The sequence below is a fragment of the Pseudonaja textilis genome, chromosome 5 (assembly GCF_049901715.1).
Source record: "Pseudonaja textilis isolate UNSWEBS1 chromosome 5, rPseTex1.2, whole genome shotgun sequence".
NCBI lineage: Eukaryota > Metazoa > Chordata > Lepidosauria > Squamata > Elapidae > Pseudonaja > Pseudonaja textilis.
The window spans coordinates 46262134-46287866 of record NC_141994.1 but is presented as its reverse complement, the minus strand read 5'-3'; the positions used below and the strand labels follow the sequence as shown (position 1 = coordinate 46287866).

General features: G+C 37.9%; 1 protein-coding gene across 2 annotated transcripts in view; it reads left to right on the top strand.

Annotated features, from left to right (window-relative positions):
- The window catches only part of L3MBTL2 (L3MBTL histone methyl-lysine binding protein 2), a 47433-nt gene that overhangs the window by 9036 nt on the left and 12664 nt on the right, over window positions 1-25733 (top strand). For both annotated transcript variants that reach the window (XM_026696894.2, XM_087934753.1), the window contains exons 2-12: window positions 7248-7506; window positions 9913-10046; window positions 11670-11793; window positions 13214-13293; window positions 13740-13857; window positions 18266-18400; window positions 19335-19423; window positions 21680-21911; window positions 22446-22522; window positions 23943-24047; window positions 24849-24996. In XM_026696894.2, coding sequence (XP_026552679.1) covers window positions 7248-7506; window positions 9913-10046; window positions 11670-11793; window positions 13214-13293; window positions 13740-13857; window positions 18266-18400; window positions 19335-19423; window positions 21680-21911; window positions 22446-22522; window positions 23943-24047; window positions 24849-24996 — 1501 coding nt within the window. The remainder of the gene's footprint in view (window positions 1-7247; window positions 7507-9912; window positions 10047-11669; window positions 11794-13213; window positions 13294-13739; window positions 13858-18265; window positions 18401-19334; window positions 19424-21679; window positions 21912-22445; window positions 22523-23942; window positions 24048-24848; window positions 24997-25733) is intronic.

Below are 25733 nucleotides of genomic sequence, written 5' to 3'. Positions count from 1 at the left end.
CACGGCTGCCTGGGCAGTCAAAGCTTCTACTGCAGCTTCGTTCTTCATCAGAACGTCACTTAAATGGCTTAAACAATTGCAGGACAGGATCCCAACTACAGATATCCGGGCCCATCAGGACCTCAATAAAATTGTGGCTGCAACAGAGTTCACGGCTGATGACACCCTTCATGGGGCTAGGTTTGCCACCAAAGCTATTGCTTCTTCTGTGGTGGCCAGACGCATGTGCTGGTTGTGCAATTGGCAGGCTGATGAAGAAGGAAGTGGAAGCTGGCCTTTACTCCAGTTCAAGGAGACAAGCCTTGGAACCATTCCTGGTCAAAACCAAAGATAAGAGGAAGGTTCTTCCATCCCTGGTCAAGAGAGCAGAACACCGGCCTGCTCCATACTTCAGGCACACTTCGTTTAGAGGGGAATCCAGTTCCAGCGCCCAGCCAAGGCCCCTTACCAGTGTCCTAAGTCTCCTTCAGATTGTTCAGGTAAGGGCAGACAGGCCAAACAGCCCTTTCGAGGAGGAGGAAGTCACCTGTACCATTGCCAACACTAGCATTGCCCATTGGAGGTCGCTTAGTGTGGTTTGCCGACAAATGGGGAGAGATTACTTCTGATGCCTGGGTGTTAAACACTGTGAGATCGGGTCTTTCACTTGAGTTCTACTCCACTCTTCTGAGGTTTTTCATCTCCTGCCTGGTTTCTAGGGATTTAGGGAGAAGAAGGCTCATGGACTCAGCTATCCAGCACATGCTGGAACTCAGAGCCATCCAAAAGGTCCCTCTGAACCAACAGGACGGGGTTTTACTCCAGAAGGGGTGGAGAACAATTCTTGACCTGAAACCACTCAATAAGTTTATTGTTTACAGGTGTTTTAAAATGCATTCTGACCATTCTGGAGGGCGTTAGGCAGGGGGACTTCCTCATGTCCATTGATCTGATGGAAGCTTACTTACACATTCACATCTGTTTCTCCCATGGGAAGTTCTTAAGGTTTTGTTATCAGGGACAACACTATCAATATAGAGCTCTCCCCTTTGGTTTATCTTCCACCCCTAGAGTTTTCACCAAAGTTTGGCTCCCCTAGCAGCGCATCTTAGTTCCTTTCGGTGCGACTGCTATGTTATTTAGATGACATTTTGATACTGTCTTCTTCTTTTCAAAGGGCTCAGTGGGACTTGGAGGCCACTATCTCAGTGCTGCAGGATCTTGGTTTCTCTATTAACATTAAAAAGAGCCAATTCACTCTGTCAACTCATCTACTTCATTTGGGGGCCATCATTGACACGGGAGTGTGTCAGGTTATCCTTTCTCAAGAAAGGCAGGATAGCCTGCAGGGGTTGGCCAAGAGGTTTCATAGTAGGGGTTCTATTCCTCTAGCTCATCTCTCCCAACTGTTGGTAAGATGATTTCTTGCATTGGTATTGTTCCCTGGGCCAGGCTTCATGCCAGGGCCCTTCAGTGGTTTTTATTGCCTCATCAGAAGACTGGTAAGAGTCATTCTTTAATAAAGGTGAGGTTGCTCAAGCAAGTATTACTTTCCTTTCATTGGTGGCTCTCCAGTGTCATCTCCAAGGGCCAGTCCTTCAGATTGGAAGACAGGTTCATCCTCACGTTTGATGCCTCTTTATCAGGTTGGGGAGCTCACCTTGAGTCCCACATGACCCAAGGCTTATGGTCTGCTGAGGAACAGGTTCATAACATTAATTGGTTGGAGCTAAGAATGGTTCATTTAGCCCTTTCACATCTGGTCTCTGGCACTCATGTTCTTGTCATGACTGACAATCTGGCCACAAAAGCCCATATTAACAGACAGGGGGGCACCAGGTCCAAATCCCTTATAGCAGAAGTGGAGGATTTGGGCAGAGGGGCAGAGCGGCATCTTCTTCCATCCAAGCTGAACATATCTCTGGCTCGGATAATGTACAGGCAGACTGGCTTAGTCGAGCTACCATAGACCACACGGAACAGAGCCTGCATCCTTCGCTATTTACTCAGATTACTCAGAGGTTTGGGCTCTGTAGTAGATTTATTTACTATTCCTCTCAATGCCCAGTTACCCAGATTCTTTATGAGATTTGCCACCCCTGGGGCGGAGGGGACCAATGCCTTTGGCCTCTGGATTTGTTGTACTCTTTCTCTCCATTGCCTTTACTAGCGACTGTGGTTCAAAAAATTTGAAGTGGTATTAGTGGCCCCTTATTGGTCCCGGCACCCTTGGTTTGCTAATTTAATGGGTCTCTCAGTTGCCCAGCCTTGGCGAATTTCTGAAGTCTCTCTCCTTCAGGAGTTCCTGAGTCATCTGGAGCCCCAGTGGCTACATCTGACAGTTTGGCGATTGAGTGGGGCATGCTAAAACGTGCCCATCTCTCCAACAAAGTAATCAGGACCATTCAGGAGACCATCTGTATCTATGATGCTACATGACAAGCTTTTTCTAGCTAACATTCAACCCTTACCCCTGTTTGGCCTCTGTGCCAAACGTTTTGGAATTTTTACAGGCAGGTCTGGATAGAGGCCTGTTCCCCAACACCCTTCTCTGGCAGGTGGCAGCTATTTCTTCGGTGTTGACTTGTGGCAAAATGGAAACCTTAACTCGGCATCCTACAGTCTGTAGGTTTCTCAGAGGGGTGGCCAACCTTTGTCCTCCAGTGGTTCACAGATACCCAACATGGGATCTGTCCAGGGTTTTGCAGTCCCTTACGAAGGCTCCATTTGAGCCTCTTCGCCAGGCTAGTCTGCACCTTCTTACCCTGAAAGTGGCCTTCTTGGTGGCAGTCACTTCAGCCAGAAGAGTTTCGAAGTTGGTCACCCTCTCAGTTCGCCCTGATCTCTGTATCTTACACCCTCTTCAGGTAGTTTTGCAGTTGGACCTGGCATTTATCCCCAAGATCAATACTTTGTTCCACAGGTCTCAAGAGCTGGTTCTTCCAGATTTTTGTCCCCATCCAGTCCATGATTTGGAAGAGGCTTGGCACACCTTGGATGTGCGCAGGGCTCTGAAGGTATACATTAAACGGACATCTGAATTCCGTAGGACGGAATCCCTTTTTTGTTCCTTCCAACCTTCCTCGCTGGGTGACTCCTTCCACAGTCAGCAGGTAGATCAAGGCATGTATAGCCAGGGCTTATCAAGTCGGTCCCTCCTGGTACCCAGAGGCATTACAGCGCACTCCACTCGCAGCACTGCGACAACCAGCCTGGGCAACACAAACATCAGTGGAAGAGGTTTGCAAAGCATCCACGTGGACGTCCCCATCGCCTTTCATTCACCACAACTAGCTGGACACCTTTGCTTCAGCAGATGCGGCGTTGGCAGACGGATCCTGCAACAAGTAGTCATGGAATGTGGGGACCAGGACCAGTCTTAACCCTCCTGATGACAACCCAGCTTTGGTGTGTCCCACTCCTGACCTGTTGCAGCCTTACAAGGGAGAATGGGTGTTGGTTTACCTGAACACCTGTTCTCCTTGTAGGCAAGACAGGTCAGCCCCGCCCTGATGGAACTGGTCCTTCCAGGGGCCTATGGGAAGGGGAACCGATAACAGTCTCTTTTGATTTTGTTTTTCTCAGAGGCAGTCCTGTCTGTCATGATGACTTCGCAGAAAGCTGGGAGGAGCTACCCAAAGTGGGTGGAGCTAGGCTAATAAGCCTTTTAGACAGACTCAGTCCAAGCAGCTAGGACAAGAGCAACACCCATTCTTGACCTGTCTTGCTTACAAGGAGAACAGGTGTTCAGATAAACCAACACCCATTCCTAGATCCATTTTTCCTTTTTTTGAAGACAGGAACCACATCAGTTATTTTCCAGTCCTCTGGTAGTTCCCTGGTGTTCCAGGTTCTTTGAAAGATATGGTTCTATGGTTCCAAGATTATGTTTGCCAACTCCTTCAGAACTCTGGGGTGCAATCCATCTGGTCCTGATAATCTGAACTCACCTAGAGTGGACACATGTTCTCTTGTAATTTTCTTGTCTATTTTAATTTGTATCCCTAGTCTACCTTTTATGGTTCTGTTTTTGGTAAGTTTGGGCTATTTTTTTTCCTTTTGCATGAAAACTGGTGCAAAGAAAGAATTCTTTGCAGCTCACTTCCGTCACTTTATTTGTTTGTTTATTTGTCAAACATGTACAAGATAACAAGTACAGGTATGTTCATAAACCTAAACAAAGAAAGTGAATACAAATAAATGGGGACAGTAAGACGGGGGAGAAGGCATGTTGGTACGCATATTCACTCCCGCTTTAAGGGTCTCTTAAGAATGGAGAGAGGTCCACGGTAGACAGTTTGACAGTTAGACACTTCCTCACCGTCTTCTCCCATTACTGGACTGATTGTTTCCTTGACTTTTTTCTTGTTGAAAGGAACTTTTTTATTATTATTTTTGACATTTGTTGCAAGTATTAAGTCATTCTAAGCCTTAACTTTCCTGACTTCTTCTTGGCAGATTTGGGCTATATGCTAGCATTCTGCGTTAGTAACCATTTTTTATTCTTATCCTTTTTTTCTTTATAACTATTCCAAACTCTTTTTCAATTTAATTCCACACTTTTCCATAGTTATTATGAAATAACGTACATTTTAGACTTTAAGATCTTCTTTACTCTCACTGTCTTCCAACCTTTTTCTTGCCTTCTATGTGCTTATGTTGTCAGCTTGAAGGATGTTGCAGTATTTGTAGTGAATGTCTTCATCTAGACTTTTTTCATAGAGCATCTTGACTCCTTCAGTTTTAACTATAACTATTTTTCTATATAGTTAAAACTATTGATGGTGAGGATGGCATATTTTTCCAGTCCAAACTCCATTGCAGTATCTCGGTTGTATTTATAGAGAGTGTTGAGCAGTGATTATATTTCAGATGGTGTTTTTCCATACTGCTTCAGGTAGGCATAGGTGGCATGATAGCTTGATAGAGAATTTTGATGTTTGATAGCCATGGTCTGACTAATTCAGTACTATTGCACTGATTCCTCTTCAACAACAAACAGTAATGGTGAGTCTTCTTGAAAGATTCTTGTCTTTTAATATTTCTTATTCTGAATACAAATAATACAAACATAATACATATAATTCTAGATACAAAAAAGGAAAAAAATACAAATATTACAGTGCACCCTCACCCCCCCGAATGCATTTTACTTATATTTTTTCTTCTATAACAACTAAAAGATATACAATATATTCCAATTGTGCCCTTATCCCCTCTAAAACAACATATATTCTTGAAGAGGTTTATTCCCTTTGCTTTCCACCAACACTGTTTTTATAAAATCTCACCATATTTCATTATAATTGTTTACTTTAATTATCCCTTTTTAAAATTTGATTTCTGTTGTTAATTTATCATTTGTTGCCATACTCCATATTTCATTATACCACTCATTTCTTTGAATATCCCAATTTTGTCCCCAATATTTAGCCATCACTAATCTAGCTGCCATTATCAAGTTTACAATCAATTCCTTTTTTGCTTCATTTATATCCTGTTTTTCCACCAGCAACAATAATGCAATCCTCGGTGACGTATCTAAATTTATATTCAAAAGTGTTCAAATTTCTCTAAACACCATATCCCATATTTTTGTGCACTATCACAATCTCACCACATATGTTTAGATGTTCCAACCTCTTTCTCACACCTCCAACAAATATTTGCATATTTAACATCTATTTGTTTTAATTTATGTGATATTAGGTACCACCTCCATATCACTTTGTATCCATTTTCCTTAACTCTAACTGACCTATTCTTATATACTCTTCTATTCCAAATATTTTTCCAATCATTATCTTATATTTCTCCTAAATCTGATTCCCAGATTAATTTTAAACCTTTTGCCTGATCTTCTAATTCAGTTAATATTTTATATATTTTCCCAATTCTTCCTTTACCTATATATTCTTCATTCACTTCACATTCTTATATAATCATTTCAAATTTCGTTAACTGTCTTTCTCCTCAAATCTTTTCCCCATTTTTATCCATTTGTCTAATTGTATTAAATTCAATCAATTTAATTTAATATCTGATAAAACATTTTTAGTTGTGTTATATTCTTTATCTTGTTTTTCTAGTGTTTCAATTTATATATCTGATTTTCTTTTAATTTACTAACCATTCTTTCAATTCAAGCTTAGGGAATTTCTCCATTTCCAGAAAGATTCCTCTCTTGATACTAACCTATCCCGATCTAGAAACATTGATTAGCAATTATGTCTTCCTTTGTGCCATTGATCTTTGCACAAAGCTTCTGATGTTTCTACTAGCTTCTGTTATTTTTAGGCCCATGATTGACTAATCATAGATAATCATAATTATCTAACCTAATCATTATCTACTCATTTCAGGCAGGCAAATGCCTTCTTGTAATCCAACAATGCTTCATTCAAGTTGGTTTTCCTTCTCCTGCAGTTTTCCAAAATCATCTTGTCAATTAGGAGCTGATATTTTTTTCCTTTGATGTTTGAGCAATTTCCTTTCTGCTCAGATGGAAAGAGCTTGTTTACAATTAGATGCTATTGGACTGTATCAGCTATAATATCAGTTAGTTGAACATTGTTAATAAGCAGATAATTGGTTTGTAGTTGCCCAGTATTGCCTCTTTTGTTCAATCTTTCATTATCAGTTAAGTTTTGCCAGATATTAACCAATTTTGGTGTCATCTCTTTGCAATATGTTGTTAAACTGCTTGGCAATGAGTGGATGTGGGCCATTCAGATGTTTCAAGAAAAACCATACAGTTCATTTTCACCTGACGCTAACCAATTCTTGATCCTCCTAATCGTTTTCTTGACCAATTTCTGCTATTACTTTATTGGGATGATATATAAAGTTTAATAAAATAATATTTTCACTGTCTACTTTTCTGTACACTATTTTTCTTTATTTCATGTCATGATTATCAATTGAAAGTAATTTTATAATATGATATGTGTATTTATGTTTTTGTGTATGAGTGAATGAAAGAATGATCCACTTGGAGTTTCAAATTTATTAGGTGCACTACTGAAATATACTAATTTCTCCCTCTCCTCACCCTATGTTAGTTAGAAAATATCCATTTGGGATATATTTAATATATAGCTGGTTAATGAAAAGTGAATACCCAACACTGGAAATTAATGTTGAGACTGTACTGTTCTTCTACAATCAGCAACAACTAGTGGAATAAAATACACAGGGACTCCTTTAACCTCCTCTAATCTATCCTACCCTATGAATTATTTGTGATACTCTTGTCTGTTTTGTGATAGTTGGAATATCCAATCCACTGCAAGTCTTCATCTTTGGATCAGATGGCTGAGGAAGAAGAGGCAGATGACTTTGATTTGTATGGGGATTATGATAGCTTTCCACAATATAGCAGCAGTGATGAAAGTAGCAGCACTTCCTATCTAGATGATTCGAGTGAGAATGAAGTAGCAGATCATGAAGTTGGGGAAGTGCCTCCATCCCCTTCACAGATCCAGACCCCCAGCATCCACATGCCAGATGATAATGGATCTGAGCCAGGTACCATAATTCTCTTCTGTTCCTATGGAAGGGTTCGTCTCATGGGACTTGAAGCAGCTCTCTTGTTCAATGCAGATGAAAACTGATGATAGAGAATGAGTTAAAAATATTTTTCCATTAAGGGGAAAAAGAGGAAAAAGTTCCACATTCCTGTAAAAATGATTTTACCAAGGCTGATGCATTTCAGAAATGAATTCCTTTCATTTCTTTCAAGGGCATCCCAAAAAACCAACACAGAAAAAAGGACAGTTTGCTACAAATGTTTTAAAACAGACAAAAAAAAAACAATATTACTAAAAATTGTTATGTTTCTGTTCAGCTTAATTACCACAAACAAGAATACAAGAGGCACAAAAACAAGTATCTGTAATAAACATGAACATTCCTAAAACACATTGCATGAATTTACTTCCAATGCATATAAACACAGTGAAAAGGGCTTCCACAAAGTCAAAATGAGGCACTAAAATTGTTTTTCCTTCTAAAATGTCTGTAAACTGATTGTTTACTATACTGTACAAAACTAAATGAGATTAAGAACAGTTACTGTAATTTATAGTGGAAAAGAATTTGGAGGGCAGCGTTCTTAAAGGGAAAGACCCACTCTAAATGTAAACAAAAGTAGACACTGAAAGTTTCCATTAAGTATGAAACTATTTAGAAACAAACACTTTTTTAATAGTAAAACAGTCTCATTTTCACCTCATTGGTGTTCTAAGACCTAAACAAACTAATCTGAGATGCAGTGTTTCTTATTTAAAAGTGTTTTTTTTAAGGGGATCTTATTCTGGACTTTCTTATATTGCCTAAGTCAGGGGACCCTAATCCCTGGGCTGTGGCCTATTTGGAACAGGGCCGTGTGAGCAGCTGACTGATGCACACGCGCATGTGCACAACTGAATTTGCACATGTGGCGGGCCAGTTCTTCTCTCCCCTCCCGCTGGGCGGCCAAGCTGTAAAGGATGGTGACCGCTGGCCTAAGCATTTTCTAATCCTAATCCTAGTTGTCCCCATATATGTTTTAGGATAGAGATCCTGTATGGCATATACAACATGAATGCTAGTAGAAGTAGTGAACATTTTCAGGAGTTACCTCTGTCCATTTGCAGGATTGGTGAAAAAAGTCCTTTTATGTATATATTTATAGCAAGTCCAATGGCCACAGTCCAGCCATGGCTGTTCAGGGTATTGAAACAGTTTAATTGAAATGACTAGATATTATGTATCATTTTATATACTAATATTTGTAGTCTTTAAAGTGTCCTTGAATTAATAATTCATTTCTAAAATGTTCAGGAACAACTACCATAAAATTGTTTTACTAGCACTTGGATTCCTCACTTTTTCCATTGGCATTATTTTCTATTTAGGGAAATACCTTCTGTGTCAAAAGAGGAAGGACAGAGATAAGAGAATGTGGCTGCTCTGCTCTATTCATGTAGGAGATAATATATACATAAATATATAGTTTGTATTTTTGTTTAGAAAACATTGGCACAAGTATTTTATGGAAAATTGTATACAGAAGAGGATTTCTATGCAATTATGTAATATGTGCTGTTTGCGTAACTATTTTATAATAACTGAAATTGATACTGTGCATATGAACTTTTTAGTGTTATGACGTTAGCGAAGTGTATTTATTGAGATCCATATTCTGGGGAGTAGAGCAATCTGATTAAAAATTCTGATATATAAGCAGTTAGATTAAATTCTACTCAAATCTTTACTTTAAATTATACATATATGGACTAGAGCATTTATTGCATTATATCTAACAGTTTCTCACAATCTGTAGTTCCCAAAAAAGCAACTTAATGCTAGTGGTATAGAGCTGGACTCATCATCATACATCCAGTTAATGCAAAATCCTGCACTTAGTTAATCCCCACTTTTTAAAGGTAGAGTGGGTGGTCATAGAAACATTTCCTGATTCACTAGGTTGCAATTTGAATATCAACGATGCATCTAAGTTTAACTCCCCACAAAGGATGCTCTACTTAGCATTTTTGAATTGGTTATCTTCAGAGTAAATATTCATAAGCTAGTGTCTTATTGGAACAACATTATGTAGAATTTTTTGAAATGAGGTGGAATGTTTTTGAGAAGCTTTTATGATAAAAATGGCCTCATTGCTAATTCATACTAGTGTGGTTTTTATTAGCAATAAGAGCAGAAACTTTTATTTTCCTCCATGTTATTTACCTCAGTTTTTAATCCTACTTAATAGTAGTATTAGGCCTAATTAAAATAATGGAAATTATGTGTTATAATGTGTATGTTTTTCATAGCTTTGTGAAGGATATTGTCATTAATTTATTTTAATATTCCCAGAATGTAGCCTTGTTTTTTCTTGATTAAACTAATTTCCTGCCATTGAATCTTACTGTATTTCTGTTTTCTCAGCTGTCTGTGAAATGTGTGGTATTGTGGGCACAAAAGATACCTTCTTCTCCAAGACCAAACGTTTCTGCAGTGTCTCGTGCTCCAGGAGTTACTCCTCAAATTCCAAGAAGGCTAGCATTCTGGCAAGGCTGCAGGTGATCAATAGCCTCTTAGTAGGACCACTAAATTAGATACCACTAAATATAAGGAAAACATTGGAAAGTGCTTTTTTCTGCAAACGCTAACTTTATTTGGATAGTTTATTTGGATAGTTTAGTGCCACCAATTTGGGAGGCACTAAAGGAGATTCAATAAATTCATGGAGAATAAGGCTACCAATGGTTACTAGTTGTAATAGCTATCTATAACTTATGAAACATAAACAATATTTCTCTATGAGAAATTCCATGAGTGTATGAGTGAAAACTATTATGACCATGTCCTATTGGCCTCTGATTGGCCACTAAGGGAACAAAATGCTAAGGTTAGATCTGAAACAGAATAACTATTATCCTCAGCAGTGTTCTCCTTCAAATGCCAACAAATGCACAATAAAAGGCCACACTTGATTCTTATAAATAACTGAGAGTATATTTTGTTAGATACAGGGAAGTTAAGGCTGAAAAACACTTGATCTCCCTTCACAATTATACCCTCATATGTATCAGTGCTAATTTCATATAGAAGAGCTGCCCTATTACTACAGATTCATATTTTATATCATATGGAACTTGTTTTTTCTGAACTTGTTCATTCTTTAATAGATAAATTTATAAAATCTGTTTTTTGTTATCTGAGCAGCATTGGGGAAACTAGGAGTAATCTCTATGCCAATTTGACTAAACAAATATAGGGGCATAACAGTAATCCATAATCAATCCATATTTGTTTATTTGACTCATACCCATGTTAGAAATGCTATATATATATATATGCAGTCTCATTTGTTTTATTTTAAAATTAGAATAGAGAATGGATGTAATATACACATTTCACTTACATTAGCATTTGAAAGAGATGATAAAGTTAGTAGGAAAATAATGAATCTATAATTTGTAAGAGGACAGTTTTAATTGCATTGTATAACTCAAGAATTGCCATATAGATATGAGAAGCATTTTTTCTTGCTAGAAGGATCATATAAAAGTATAATCATGAATAATTGTTCTACTGTTATTAATACAGTTTTCTGTGTAATGATATGAGTTGTTGAAGAAGAGGACTCAACTTTTTTTTCTCTTGCTAACTATAAAATCTTGCCACCCTTTCTGAGTCATGAGTAGGAAAAACAAGTGCTGTTCTTCCTCTTATAAATGTAATAAGATCTGTATTGTATACATTTTATTGCCTAAGAGCTCCCGGGAGCTTTATACAATTTGCAAAGTTATTGTAATATTAACTTCTCATGGGCAGAAACAACATTGCCAGATCTATTAAAGCCCTAGCTCATAGGAATTCTACTTCCCTGGTTCATCTTATCAAATACTTCTAATAAAGTGACTTATAACTTTAGAAACCTATAACAAGACTGAATCCACATATTGTTCTAAACCATTGTTTGCTAACTCTGTTTCATTAAATGAACATAACAAATTATATCACACACTAAGCCAAAATAAAACATAAATGTTCATGATGAGATATTTACAATATAGCAAAGAATTACTCTTTAAGAAATGGTTCTTTTGATTTGATATCTTTACTGGATAAAGTCCTAAGGAAGAACTGGAAATCTACATGTTCTTTTGTGCGTGTGTATGTCTTGTTTTGATACACAGGGTAAACCTCCAACAAAAAAAGCTAAAGTCCTGCACAAAGCCGCCTGGTCTGCTAAAATTGGAGCATTTCTCCACATTCAGGGGACAGGGCAACTGGCAGATGGAACATCAACAGGTCAAGATGGTAAGTGAGATCAGCAGTTGGAGGAACTAAGATTGCAATTACTCCAAAATAAATAAGCATTCATCAGAGTTCTTGCAAAATACTAATGGTTGAGCAACTTTTACCCAAAATCAGGCAAAGCAGGCAGGCAGATTGAGTTGCTTGCAGAATCACAGATTCACTCACAGATCTACCTTTCTGCAATCTGCTGCCTGAGTCTGTGCTGAAAAATAGAAGCTTCAGTCCTAAGGAATGTTCAACTCTGCTCTCAGGCCACTTTTCTCCCCCCCTCCGCCCACAACCCCCTGAATACCACCCTTGACTGGGCCTCAGGGAAGCCTCCTGGGCAAAGGCAAAGCAGTACAACAGCGATTTAGATTAGCTAGAAAGCAAGAAATCCAACAATTTCCCGCTTTCTAGCTAATCTAAATTGCGGGGCACAGCTTATAGTCAGGACAACTGATTGTCAGGGGAAAAAAGGAAAAATAGCAACTTACCAAAAATTAGATGAAGGCCAAAATGCAGGCAAGTTGGATGGCATGCATGCGAGATAAGGAGTGACTGGGCAGGGCAGGGAGGGGCAGGTGGGGAGGGGAGGGGCCAGCCAGTGGCATGATTTGCAAACTACACAGAATCGTAACAACTGGTTCTATAGGACCTCTAAAGAAACGTCTATAGAACCGGTCCGAACTGGTAGAATCCCAACCTTAGATGAGGAGTATAGGCTAAGTAAAGAGGAAACATGGATATGTCATCAAAATTAAACACAATATGAAACAAATGACTGGATAGAAGAATCACCAACTCCTTTTTGTTTTTAGATTATTTCAAACTGAATATAGTTAACAAACTTTCTAACGTGTTCAACTCTACCTTCTCTCATTCTCTCAGTCTATACCCTGTTTGAGTATTTCAAGATAAGTTTATATAGGGAAGAAATTCGTCCTTCAGGATTGGACTTAAAAAACTTTGAATTACATTGCAGGTTTTTTTGATATTTATTTCAGCAATTATTGATGTTTCCCTGCATGAGAGAGATTACCTTGGTTTACTGATCTCATGTTTGTATGTTCTTTGAGAGTGGAGCACAAATGTCTTGGATGCATAGTATATGTACATTTGCTGTGTGGGTCTATTTTTGGAGCAATGAAGTTGGAGTAGAGAACCTCTTCTAATCGTTTACTTACATGTGTGTGATTGTTTGATGGGAGAAACAGACCCAGCAGTTTTCTTTTTTAGAATCTTTTTAAACATTTGAAAATAGTTAGGATTGGAGTTAGTGTCTGTAATTTGAGCACCTGCTTGCTTTTATGGAGCATAAAGCTGTGTCTATGAACTTTATTGCCAAATCTTTTTGTTTATCTGTTGTGCTGCATCTGTTTTCCATCCTTAGGTTTCTCTATACTTAGAGAACCTGATATCTCTTATTTTGCATTCCTAGCTCTCATTGTAGGCTTTGACTGGGGAACATATCTTGAGGATCATGAATATAAAGCTGCACCTGTTAGCAGTTTCAAACATGTGAGTACTCTGTTTTTTTCAACAAGTGTGTTACATTGTGGGAAGTCATGGGAGATAGTCCATTCCTCTAGAGCAGGGGTGTCAAACTGGCGATGACACATTGTGGTCATGCAATGTGTTGCAACTTTTTCCCCCTTCACTAAACTGGGTGTGGGAGTGGCCAGCACATGATGCATCTGGCCCGTGAGTTTGACCCCCCTGCTCTAGAGCAAGGATGAGAAAATGAAGGTGTATTTGGCAATCAGTTATATCCAGATATGTGTAGCTATGGGACAGAGGGAAAAATGGATATCTAAGATACACATTACACCACATCACATTACATTACATTACATGTGCATACACCAACATAGATACATACAAACACAAATGAACATATATATTTTTCTCTTCCCTGCTTTGCCATCAGTTATCTTATCTTGCTTCCACTCCCATTCTATTTGCAGGTTCCCCTTTATGATCAATGGGAAGATGTGATAAAAGGGCTGAAGGTTGAAGTATTGAACAGTGATGCTGTGCTTCCCAGTCGTGTGTATTGGATTGCTTCTGTTGTTAAGATTGCAGGTAGATTCTTTGAGGAGGAACATAGAAAAGATTATGAATTTTCATTAATTTTTTAAAATGTGTACTACTTCTATCCAAAAAGTTGATATAAACAAGATAAAGTGTTAAACTAGTTACCCAGAAGTGGTGCCTTGCCCTCATTAGATATATTCAAATGGAAGTTGGAAACAAAACACGTTGCAAATTCTTTGTTTTAGCTTCCTACACCTGGCAGGTAATTAGACATGATGGCCTAAATGGCTGTCTTCAGTTGTATGTTAGTGTGTTTTTCTTTTTTATAAAGATTTTATTTGGGTTTTCACAAAACATAATACAAGTAAAATTTCTTTTTTTTTTAGAATAGCATGGTCCTGGGTTATCACTTTAACATACAGAGACAAATTCAATTTCATATTCATCTTTGTGTTCTATTCCATATCTTATTACTATTTTAACATTTTCTCAATAATTTTCCCTTCCCTTAGTTTTCTCAATCTTACTTTTAATTATCTCATTCCTTTCTAAATTCAATTATATATATCTTTTTCTAAGTTTCAATGCCTTTCTAGTCATCATATTTATACTTTTGTCTGTCCTGTTTCAATTTCATATTTTCTTTTCTCATTAAACAAAATTATCCCTGTAGTTACTAATTGGAGTATGACACCTTTGTATCTTTTAATTTTTATCAATTCAGCTCTTATTTAAACTTCAATTTATTCCTTTACAATTATAACATTCAATATAACACATAACTTCCAGTCGAATTCTGCCAGCTGTGATACCATTTTAAAAAAATTTAAACAACCACCCGATTAACTTTAGTCCTTTAAATCCAATAGCCAAAAATCCAAAAATCACCAAGTAATCCAAATAATCCAAAGCTGTTTTTTCTTGCTTCTTTTTTCCACTTTCTCTTCCTTCTTGTTGCAAAGTTTCAGTTAAAATGTACCTTTTAGGAATCTTGTTAAAGTTTCACTGTTAATTCCTTTCACTTCCAGGTGGTCTTCTCCATTTTTCCAGATTCCACCCTTTTGTTTTTTTCCTTTTAAAAGTTTTTGAGAATCCAGAAATCTTTATTACCCCTTTGACATTTTATTTTCAGCTTAAATACCTGTTAATGTCAAAGTGGATTTTTGCCGGTTTCTTGCTTAAATCTCTTAGTTGTCAATATAGGGAAGAAAAGAAAAAAAAACCCCAAATCCTTTCCCTCCCTCTCTCATTCGCCACTTCAAAGTCTTCTTTGGGAACAATGTTGTTCTTTATAATTCAAATTCCAGGGTACCTTGTATGGTTGTTTTTCCAGTTCAACCCGGTCAGCTAAAACTTTCTCTTCTTATCTTGCTCCTGCACATTCTTTTCCAGTTGAGTTCTTCTTTGAGGTGGCCATTTCTGACCACCGCTGCAACTGCCTTCGGGAAAGGGAGTAAGACTGCCAGCAGGGTCGAGGAGAGTCGCATCTCTCCACCCCAGCTGGGAGTCTCCCCCCTCTTCACCACCTCTACGGGGTGGCTTAGCCCTGAAACCATCCAGCTCGAGGTGCTCCAGTGGTGAGCACAGATCAAAACTGCGCACAATCGCAGATTTCAGTCTGTCGCCGAAGAAGCTCAAACCGGAAATCTGTTAGTGTGTTTTTTGTGACACTATCTAACCAACACATTAATGATATCTACCAGATCATCAGGTTAGACAAGTCAATATTCCACAGTTGATTATAAGATGGGCAGTTATATAAATGTTATAAATAAATAAATAATCCACTTATACTTCTACTATAAACACACTTTTTCATCCATTCATTCTCACAGTTTGGTTTAAAAATAGACACTTTCCAAAGAATCTTTTCCTCTTTTTCTTGGAATGATAACCTGCTAAATGAAAATGTAGGCATAACTAGAAACTGGGATGCTGCCATCGGAAGCTTAGTCTTCCATCAATGACTTTTCCATGGCAGGGGGGTTGGTTGGTGGGTTGATTTGTTAGTGGAGTCGTTCAATTTGAAGGAGGCTTTACCATTTTTTTTAATATTGTTGTAAAATCTGTATATTGTCTTGGTTTTAAAATGGGAGTCAGCAACCTGAACATCTACAATTTTTATCCAGTGATACTAGATCTGGTCTAAGCATTAGTTTAACCTCTGCCTTCATATCCCTATCCCAAATTTAAAAAATTCAGGACTTCTAAGAAATTCCCAATTAATCTTGAAAAAGAAACAATTCACATAATTTTGTGACAACCCCTCAGCCAGAACTTTTGTACATTCTCTGCTATGTAGTATGTATTATGAATCTGCCTTATTCCATTCCTTGTAAAGCTTCAGCCAAAAAAGTTTTGATGAACTTTCCCATGTTTCCAAGATCAGGCTGTTAGCAGAAGATAGTTAACTAAGAACTGAAAAACAGTACTGAACTGACATCTCATAATCTATACCTATTAGAATTTCAGATTGAATAGTGAAGTTAGTGTCAGGATTCCAGCAGTTACTCAATTAAATCATGAGCCTCGAGCCACACTCCCAAAACTAAAAAGGATTTATTAGAAATTAACATTCCAACATTAGCCTGGGCATAGCCAACTCTGAGATACGTAATTCACTGTCACCCTTGATCCTGCTTCCCCCCCCCCATCCTTCTGGGTGTATCATCCAACAAAACATGTCCATAGCCAAGAGTCATCAATCATGCTTCCAATTAAATTTTTGAGGGACAGAAGCTTCAGCCATCTAATCAGTCTCTGAAGAAAATATGAATGGAATGTACTTTTGATTCCATACTGCTGCCTGCTCTTTGAAACTCCCCCCACTTCTTTCTGTTGACAATTATAAAATGTGTATACAAACTGTTTTATGAGTTGACAGTTAGCACTGGTGATTAGATACAGGAAAACTATAAAAGTTGTTCATCAAACTATTTCAAAAGATAAAGTTCATTGGATATTTAATTGTTTCCATAACTGGTGGGAGCTCTGTGCTCTAATGGTGCATACAACCTGAATGAATGGAGGAACAACTGGTAAATTATCATTGTTTAAGATTTAATGATAGCTACATTGATAGGACAATGTGTATAGATTGGAGAGCTCTCTTTCTCTCTTTCTGGTTTACTTTGGTGGCAGTTGTGGTGCTTGAGTGTCTGGGCCAACGGGGCACTCAGGTAAGCCGGTGCAGGGCATGGGGGGCACATTCGCACTCCCCACCTTGCTTTGTCCTCCACGGCCTCACTTTGTGGCCACCGCACCAGTGTGTTGCTCAGCCTTCTGCTCTGTTACTGTGGCAAGCAAGGAGAAGAAGTGGCTAAGAACTAAGAACAAAGGGAGGTGGGCGGGGTGGAGGACGAAGCAAGGCAGCAGATGTGGAGCTGTCCCACCCACCCTGCCCTGGCTTACCTGAGCGCCCTTCAGCCAGGCCGCCAATGCCATCCCTTCTCCCCCTTCCCCAGGGCAGCCACATCCCCTCACTAACCTCTTTCCAGTTCCGTTCGCCACTGCCACATGCAGGGCAACTAAAGTAGTCTGTGAGATTAGGGTTAAAAAAAAATTCAGACCTTTCAACTTCCCATGAAAAAAAAAATATCTCGCAGGGTTTGAAGGTCTGAACTATTTTTTTTACATTAGTCTCACAGACTACTTTAGTTGCCCTGCACATGGCGACAGAAAACTGGGCCTGTTAACAGCTGCAAGGATTTCGTACGCACAACTCTGGAAAGAAAAAGGCATGGTTATAAAAAAAAAAAAGATTGTATAGAGATGGACAGGCTAATGATGAAAATAAATGACAGAGAAGATTTAATTTACTATAGGGCCTGGTATGCCTGGTATGAGTGGTTTAGAAAAATAAAATAAAATGGCAATTAGGAAAAGAATTAGGGAATATGTAAATATACCATAGAGAAGATTGATGTGTAAGGATAAAAGATATTGATTTATAGCAAGAGTAAGATGTAATGGTAAAGGAATAAGTAAATACATATACTGAAAAATGTGAGGAGATACAAAAGATGTCCTGATGTTGATAACAATGTATAAAGTTTTATTTTATGTTTTTTAAAATTTGAAAACTTAATAAAATTTATTTTAAAAAAGAAAAGAAAACTGGGCCTGTAGGCACGCATGCATGCTGAGATGGCATGGGCTGGGCCAAAGAGATGCAGGCCGGCCCCTTACATTTTCCAGGATGGCCATGCAGGCCAGATTGCAGACTGAATCTGGCCTGTGGTCCTTGAGTTTGACACCACTACTCTAGACCATGGTCACTAAACCCCAAAACCCAACAATATCCAACAGATACTAGCCATGAAAGCCTATATCAATATTTTGTTGCTAGTAATTCCTGAGAATTCCAGATACACCCTGGAATCTCCAAAGACAATAATCTGTATTTTTGAGGGTGAGGATTGTTCTGTTCCTGTTTTCAAAACTTCAATTTTGGCAGGTTACAAGGCACTGCTGCGTTATGAAGGCTTTGAAAATGATTCTAGTCATGACTTCTGGGTCAACTTAGGTACTATGGAAGTGCATCCGGTTGGTTGGTGTGCCATTAACAGCAAAATTCTGGTGCCACCCCAAAGTAAGTATCTTAATTCTTGGTCAGCTGTAGAACTTTACAAATGACAATTTCCTTTTCTTCTCTTATCTAAGAAAGTTACTTTATATGTATTTATGCTAGCGATTTATACTACTGTGGAACAAATTAGGCAAATTGAAAGCATCAACGTAGAATATTTAAGTTGCATGTTCTCTGGAGAATTTAAGGGAAAGACAAAAAAATGGATATGGAGGTTGTGTAGATAGCATGGAAATTTTCTTGGCCTGTACACTTACTGAAATCTGTTCAATACCATTATCTCATCCAAACCTTTTCCAATACTTCTTTTATAGCTATTTGTTTTAACTAACAATTTATATTTTTACAATACTGTTCCATTTTCATTTTTAGAGTCATTTGAAGGTGCTTTCTGAATATGTTGAACAACAACTTAATTTTGTCTGGATATTACAGGAGTTGTAATTCAGCACATGTGGAAAGCAGTGGTTTTAAGAAGATTGATTTATATGGTGTTTTGATCATCAAACAATGCAGTAATACTGCTAACATTTCTCTTGATACTTTAATCCCTCCTATGCTTTGTGAAAATTCTACCAAATAAATATAAAAAATTTGAAGCACCTTCTTGCTTGATCTGTTTTTCCACTTAACTAGCACAATGGGGAAAAGTGACAGTATATAATACTTTGCAATACAGTATATATTAAGATTGAAACAATTATCTGTTTAGAGAGATAATACCATTCTTGGAAAATTGAGTACAGCAAGGTGTTGATGCTTAATCATTATTTTTAGACCCTCTGTTCATCGCTTTCTGTACTGATTCCAGAAAAATGTTCAACAGGGCAAATATAACCAAAAAGAATCTAACTAAGAAGGAGCTTGATTCAGTTCTATGTACTTCCACAGATACAAAAGGCATATTGCACTGACTTTCTTAAATCTTTCTATACAGCTATCCATTCAAAGTTTACAAACTGGAGAGGGTACCTTATGAAAAAATTGGTGGGGGCTCGGACAATCCCAGTTGATTTCCATTTAAAGGTAAGGACAACTACAAAATTATTCAACTAATCTAGTTTTCCAGTAGTTCATTCAAATAAGGTATAAGTGGCAAGTAACTTAATTCCCAGAGCTAATGCTTCATAGAATACTTGGAGAGAAGATTTATAAAACCAACATAGTGGTGAAAGAAGACCAGTCTAATGTAGTATGTATTTTAATATTGTTTAAGTGTAGCATATCATAATTAAAATTTTTATGAATATCTTATGCATCTAGTAGTTAAAACATGTCTTTAGTCTCTGAAGTTCATGCACTCTGAATACAGAAAATCCTTGATTTATGACTATTCATTCATTCAGCTGTTGAAATTATGACAATGGTGAAAAAAATGAACTTTTTTCTTTTTGGTGAGGGAGGCTGGGGCCAAGTTATAGCAGTGCAATACAGTATATACTATTGCTAGTGCAATACAGTCATGTGACCAAAATTTGAAGGCTTGGCAACCCACCTGTCAAACTCAAAAAATCAAGAAATCTCTTCCAAACAGATTTCTTTATTGTTCTACATCTGTAGACAGAATCTTGCCAAACTGAAGCAGACTACTACTTACATGAAACGGATACGGTGGGAACCATTAGAAAGGGGCTGTCTTCACTCTTTTTCACTCACACAAGATATTTGAACTGAGTTGTCTTTTACTCCTCTGGAATGCACCCCTTCCTCTTGTGAATCCAGCCCACTGCATTCCATCAAACTGCCGGCCCTTATGAACACAGGAGTGCTGCAACTTCCCCCATCTGCCTATATTTCCCCCCCGCTGCCATTTTTGGCCACTTTGCATCCTGCCTTGCAGGGTAGCAAGCCTCAACAATCAGCAGCATTTGCTCAAACCCCAGCCTTCAAAAAAGGGCACTTATTCTAATAAAACATATATTAAATCAAACAGTATACGTAAATTTATTTTTAAAAGACAATTCAGTTTCCATATTTTTCACATCAGTGTGAAAGATTGTGCATTAAGTTGTACTATTTGTACAGTGAACGTTAATGATCAAAATAAAGGATAAAAGTGAGTTTTTGAAAAATAAACCTAAAGACCAGATTTCTGAAATAAAGGATTATCCTTTATAATAAAGGGCATATGGTCACTATAACAAAACCTCTATCTGTCGTTTTGCTACCTTGCTGCATTTGCTGCAGGAACAAGAAATTTTCCCCTGCTGGTGATCCTTGTGAAAGTATATTTTACCCCTCCAAAAAAGTCATTTCTTTGTAATCAATATGAAGTAATGAAATGCTGAATTTAAGGAAGAATTTTTGTGTTTAAGTTTCTCAGTTGAAAATAAGATATGATCATTTTAAGGACTTACTGCTCAAAAAGTTTTATTTCAGTATAGTATAGCTATCAATTAAATCAGTTTGTGTTCTCTACTGATATTAAATAATGTTATTATTCATTGAGAAGAGATAGGAGGACAACAATTTTTCTTTATGTTATTTCTCTTATATATTAAGATAACTATACTTTCATAGCCCTATTAGTAGTTGAGAAATTCTAGAGTAAAATAAAGCAGAATTGGTCTTAATGCTGGGGGGAAAACAGTAAATTCTGCCCCGCCTATGAAGAATTTAAACGAAGTTGCAAGTATGTCATTATTATCCCATAATCTCAATTCAGTGCAGAAATAGTGAAACCAGCTGGCAACAAACTGTTTAGGGAGCTCATGATAGTTATTGCAGCACTTCCTGATTTGCAGATTATTACTAAATAACTCAATCCATAAAATATGAATAGTACTGCTACCCAACCGTATTTACTTTTTCAGATTACACTGTGATCTAATCCTGAATCCTGACTATTGTATACATGAAGGGGAAACTTTAATTCCACTTTTACTCCCATTATTTAATAACATTTCTTTTCTTCTGCTGTTTTTTAAAATAATTGCAGCTGAAAACGAATGGCTAACCCATAAGCCTAAGGGAAAAAAATTAAGTTTTCTACTTTCCGCATCCAGTGGTTCTATTCCAGATCACTTCCCTATGTGTTTACTCTGAAGAAATAGAAGATGGTGGCATAACTTCACAATATGTACTTTTTGTAAATGACTAGGTTAGATCTTGGTTTTGGGATACAGTAATGTGCCAGTGTTTCCATTTTGCAGAGTGGTGAGGTTTTAAGTCCTTTAATGGAAATTAATTTTTTAAAACCCTGGTTTTGGTTCTGGAGTTGTGGGGTTTCCCAAAGAAAATAATAGATCATCCACCTCCATGTCCACTTTCTGGTTTACTCAGATGACTGAGAGCATGAAGTATCCTTTCCGCCAAGGCATGAGGGTAGAAGTAGTGAACAAGGCCTGCATTTCCCAAACACGAATGGCCATTGTGGATACTGTAATTGGTGGCCGGCTGAGGCTTCTCTATGAGGATGGAGACAGCGATGATGATTTCTGGTGCCATATGTGGAGTCCTCTAATCCATCCAATAGGCTGGTCCAGAAGGGTTGGCCATAGCATAAAAAAGACAGGTGAGTTTTCATATTGGATGCAAACAGCAATCAGTCAGGATTTTCAGGGATTAAAGCCAGAAGTTTATATTTACCCATTAGATAGCAGTGGCAATCCTTTCTTAGTACTTGTGAGCAAACCAGACAATTCTTACCTACTTTGGCTCACTGGATTTTGTCCTAAAACAATAGTTTCCAACCTTTTCAGATAGACAGACAGACAGACAACCAAAGTACATATATATGTAAGTGTGTGTGTGTGTGTGTGTGTGTGTGTGTGTGTGTGTGTGTGTGTGTAAATTTATTTTTAAAAATAAATTTACTATAAATTAATATATTAATTTAATAAATTATTGTATTATTTTTAATTTAATAAATTAATATATTATATACACACACACACATTTATTGCATTATTTTGAAATTAGAAATAATGTAAGATTGCTAATGTCTGATTGTACTGTACTATTTTTCCCTTTTAAAGATTATGAATAGCTAGAAATTCCCTCCCCCTCAATTCTCACTGTTGTCTTTATATGTCTTTCCTAATGGAAGAAAATAATAATGATATGGCAAACCATCCTACCTTCCGGAAGATATACTGCGATGCTGTTCCATATCTCTTCAAAAAGGTAGGAAAGAGTCTGGTTCATAGTGCTGTCTTGAAGAGTTGGCTAAAAAGAATTTTAAAAATGTAATTTGGATATATTCTGTGAAACTATTGAAATCTTTCTTATGCAGTACAGGGAGGTGGATTTGGTAATGTCTAAGAAACACAGTGTAAGAATTTGGCTGATGTAGGGGTAAAGAAATTAATCTCTGGGAGCTAAAGGGAAGACTAAACAGAATAAACTTTTTCCAGAGAGAGACAGAACTGGCTTCTAATGATTAAAAAAAGAATCATTCTAAGACTAAGCCAGCCTTCCTCTGCTTCTCCAGGCCTGAGGGTGGCCTCCCAGATCAAGTGCAACCCTCAACACCCTTCTGCACAGCTGATTATTTTCCCATCATTATCAAATATTCATACCATCATGCTTCTTTCCAACTTCTCCCATATCTGAGGAGAGAGAGAGGGAGGGAGGGAGGGAGGGGGAGGGGGGGAGAGAGAGATTTAAATTTGGGAAATAATTGAGATATAAGTAGATGTGCTCATCGAGTGGTGTGGTGCTCTAGTGATGAAGACACTCACCTCCCACTTGGAAGGTTGAGAGTTCAATCCTAGGTAGCGGCAGATATTTCTCTCCTAGGGGGCCAAGAAAAAATAATCTGCTGCAAACTCCATGTGGCGTCACAAAGGGCCTTAAGTAAACACTTAACTCCATCCAGTCACCCTGACTCTACCCCGAATTAAAGGATTACAGGGTCATAAAAAGGGAGTATAAGGAGATGAGATCATATTGTGTATTAAATCTTTACATTAATTGTAAAAAATGATAATTCACTGAGATTTCATTTTCATCCCCACCCATTTTTAAAATAACTTTATATAATTCTATCCCACTTTTGCAGTTCCTAGCATACTATTTAGGGTATGAATAACCCATCTTGATATACTGTTGAAATTCTCATTAGCCACAGCCAGAGTAACCCAACATGGCTTGGGATAACAGAAGAAAATGTGGTTAGAATTTAACATCTCAGGAACTGAGACAATATTCCTTCCTAATCATCCTCAGTAAGAGCCCTTCTTTTTATGTGCCAACTTCAGATCCAAATAGAAACATGACGAGTGATAGAAAATGTGAACTAGATGTGTGTTTTTATATATATTTCCAGCTGAAATTATTCAAGCTTTTGCATGTTTATTCTGTAGGCTCTTGCACTGTATTGTGATATTAAAGTGATCACTCTCATCTAATATCTAAGAAGTCAGAATGATAAGGGAGCAGCTTGATCAAAGATAATCAGTAAGCTTTATTTGAAAAGCAATTAAAACGTAAGGCTTTGCCCCATTGGACTGAGTTGTTGATGAGTCCACTAATCTCAGCATCTTCCTATAGACATTCACATCTTTGATTTCCATTTATCACTTTCTTCTATCATCTATTATAGGTACTTGCTGTCTATCCAGCAGGCGGCTGGTTTGAGGAAGGCATGAAATTGGAAGCTATTGATCCTCTGAATCCTGGCAACATTTGTGTGGCTACCATCTGTAAGGTATTGTGAAGAAGCAAAAGTGACTGTTGTAATACAAATATTCCTCTTGCTATCCTTGGTCCTGATGGAATTGGGAATTACGTGCTTGCTGATAAAGCTTTTACTAGCTAATCAGCATTATTGAGATATAGGTTATCCTTATATTTTACCTGGGAGAGAAAGAAAGACTGACCTTCCTCCTATGTTGTCATATAGCTTTTTCTGCTTTTTTCATTTCTGGAAAAAAATATACTTGAATGAATAAAAAATGGATTAACTCCACTATGGCTTTTTATTGATAGCTCTTGAGCCTTCTTTCTGGTTGCATTATTAGACTTCCAATTTATAATTCAGTAGAACAAATGCAATATAACTCTGGTTATTTAAACTTTAGGGTGCACCAGACTTTGCCCCTTGACATGTGTAAGTAACTAAAATGTAACTGCAGTTAGTAAATCAAGCAAAACTGAGACAGGAGACTTTGGGGGATGTAAAAAGGGGTGCTGAGATTGTTGAACTCACCCCATGAGAACTAACTTGTCTTGTTTTTGCAGTGAATTTTAGACACATTTTAATAGGTATTTAGAAGTCCAGGATTTTGTGTGTGTGTGTGTGTGTGTGTGTGTGTGTGTGTCAGAGAGAGGGAGAGGGAGAGGGAGAGGGGAAGAAAAGTGAAGAATCCATTTCTATAAAATAAATGGGATCACATGGTAAGCTATCTAGCTTTGGCCTTTCCAATTATATGTCTGCTTCAGATTTCATTTGACTTTGGTGAGGTTGGGAATTGCTACCATAAAGTATGTCTTTATCTAATGTCTTTAGGTCCTTTTAGATGGTTATCTTATGCTTGGCATTGATGGCACCGCTTCTGAAAGTGAGTCTGAATGGTTCTGCTATCATGGGTCCCTACATTCCATTTTCCCTGCTGGCTTCTGTAAGAACAACAATATAGAGCTGACTCCACCAAAAGGTTCGCTTTTTCTTAGTTTGCTTCTATGGCAAAATCAGCACAGTTCCTTTTTACAAGATAGTTTGAGGGGGGAACGGGACCCAGTGGTGATATTCTACTGGTTTGGCCCAGTTCTGCCGAGCCGGTAGCGGCAGTGAGCAGCAGAGACCAAACCTGTTCACTCCAACACTCTGCAGTTGGGCCCACCTGCCCACCCGGGCTCCCATACTAACCTTTATGTCCTGCTTTTGAAGCGCAGCTGCTTTGCGTGGCAAGCAGATTGCTGCACGGCAGCTGCTGAAGCACCAGGGAGAGGGCAGGATTGCAGGAGGTGAGTTGGAAAGCCTCCATGCATGCGCAAAATGCACATTTGGCACATATGCACATGCAAAGTGTGTGTGCACGTGCAAAGCACACCCACCAAGCCACACCAACCAAACCGATGATAAAATTTTTTTGAAACGAACCACCAGGAAAAATCCTTGTCACATTGGACCAGCCTGTCTTAACCTAGTGTTTTTCATGGCAGAATTAGAGTCCCAACTTATTTGAATAGCAGAAGATTAGACAAGGCTGTTTCACATTTTATTTGGGGTTTTCTCCTTTTTGCATTAAAAACAGAATATGATGAGCTGCTCCTGTCCTTCCCTCTTGGAAGGTCAGGTTTGGTCAGAATCCTCTTCCTGTCTGTCCTCTGGTTGTTCTGAAGAAGAAATTTTCTTTTTTTTCTTTTCACCACTTTTTTATTGGAGATGGTT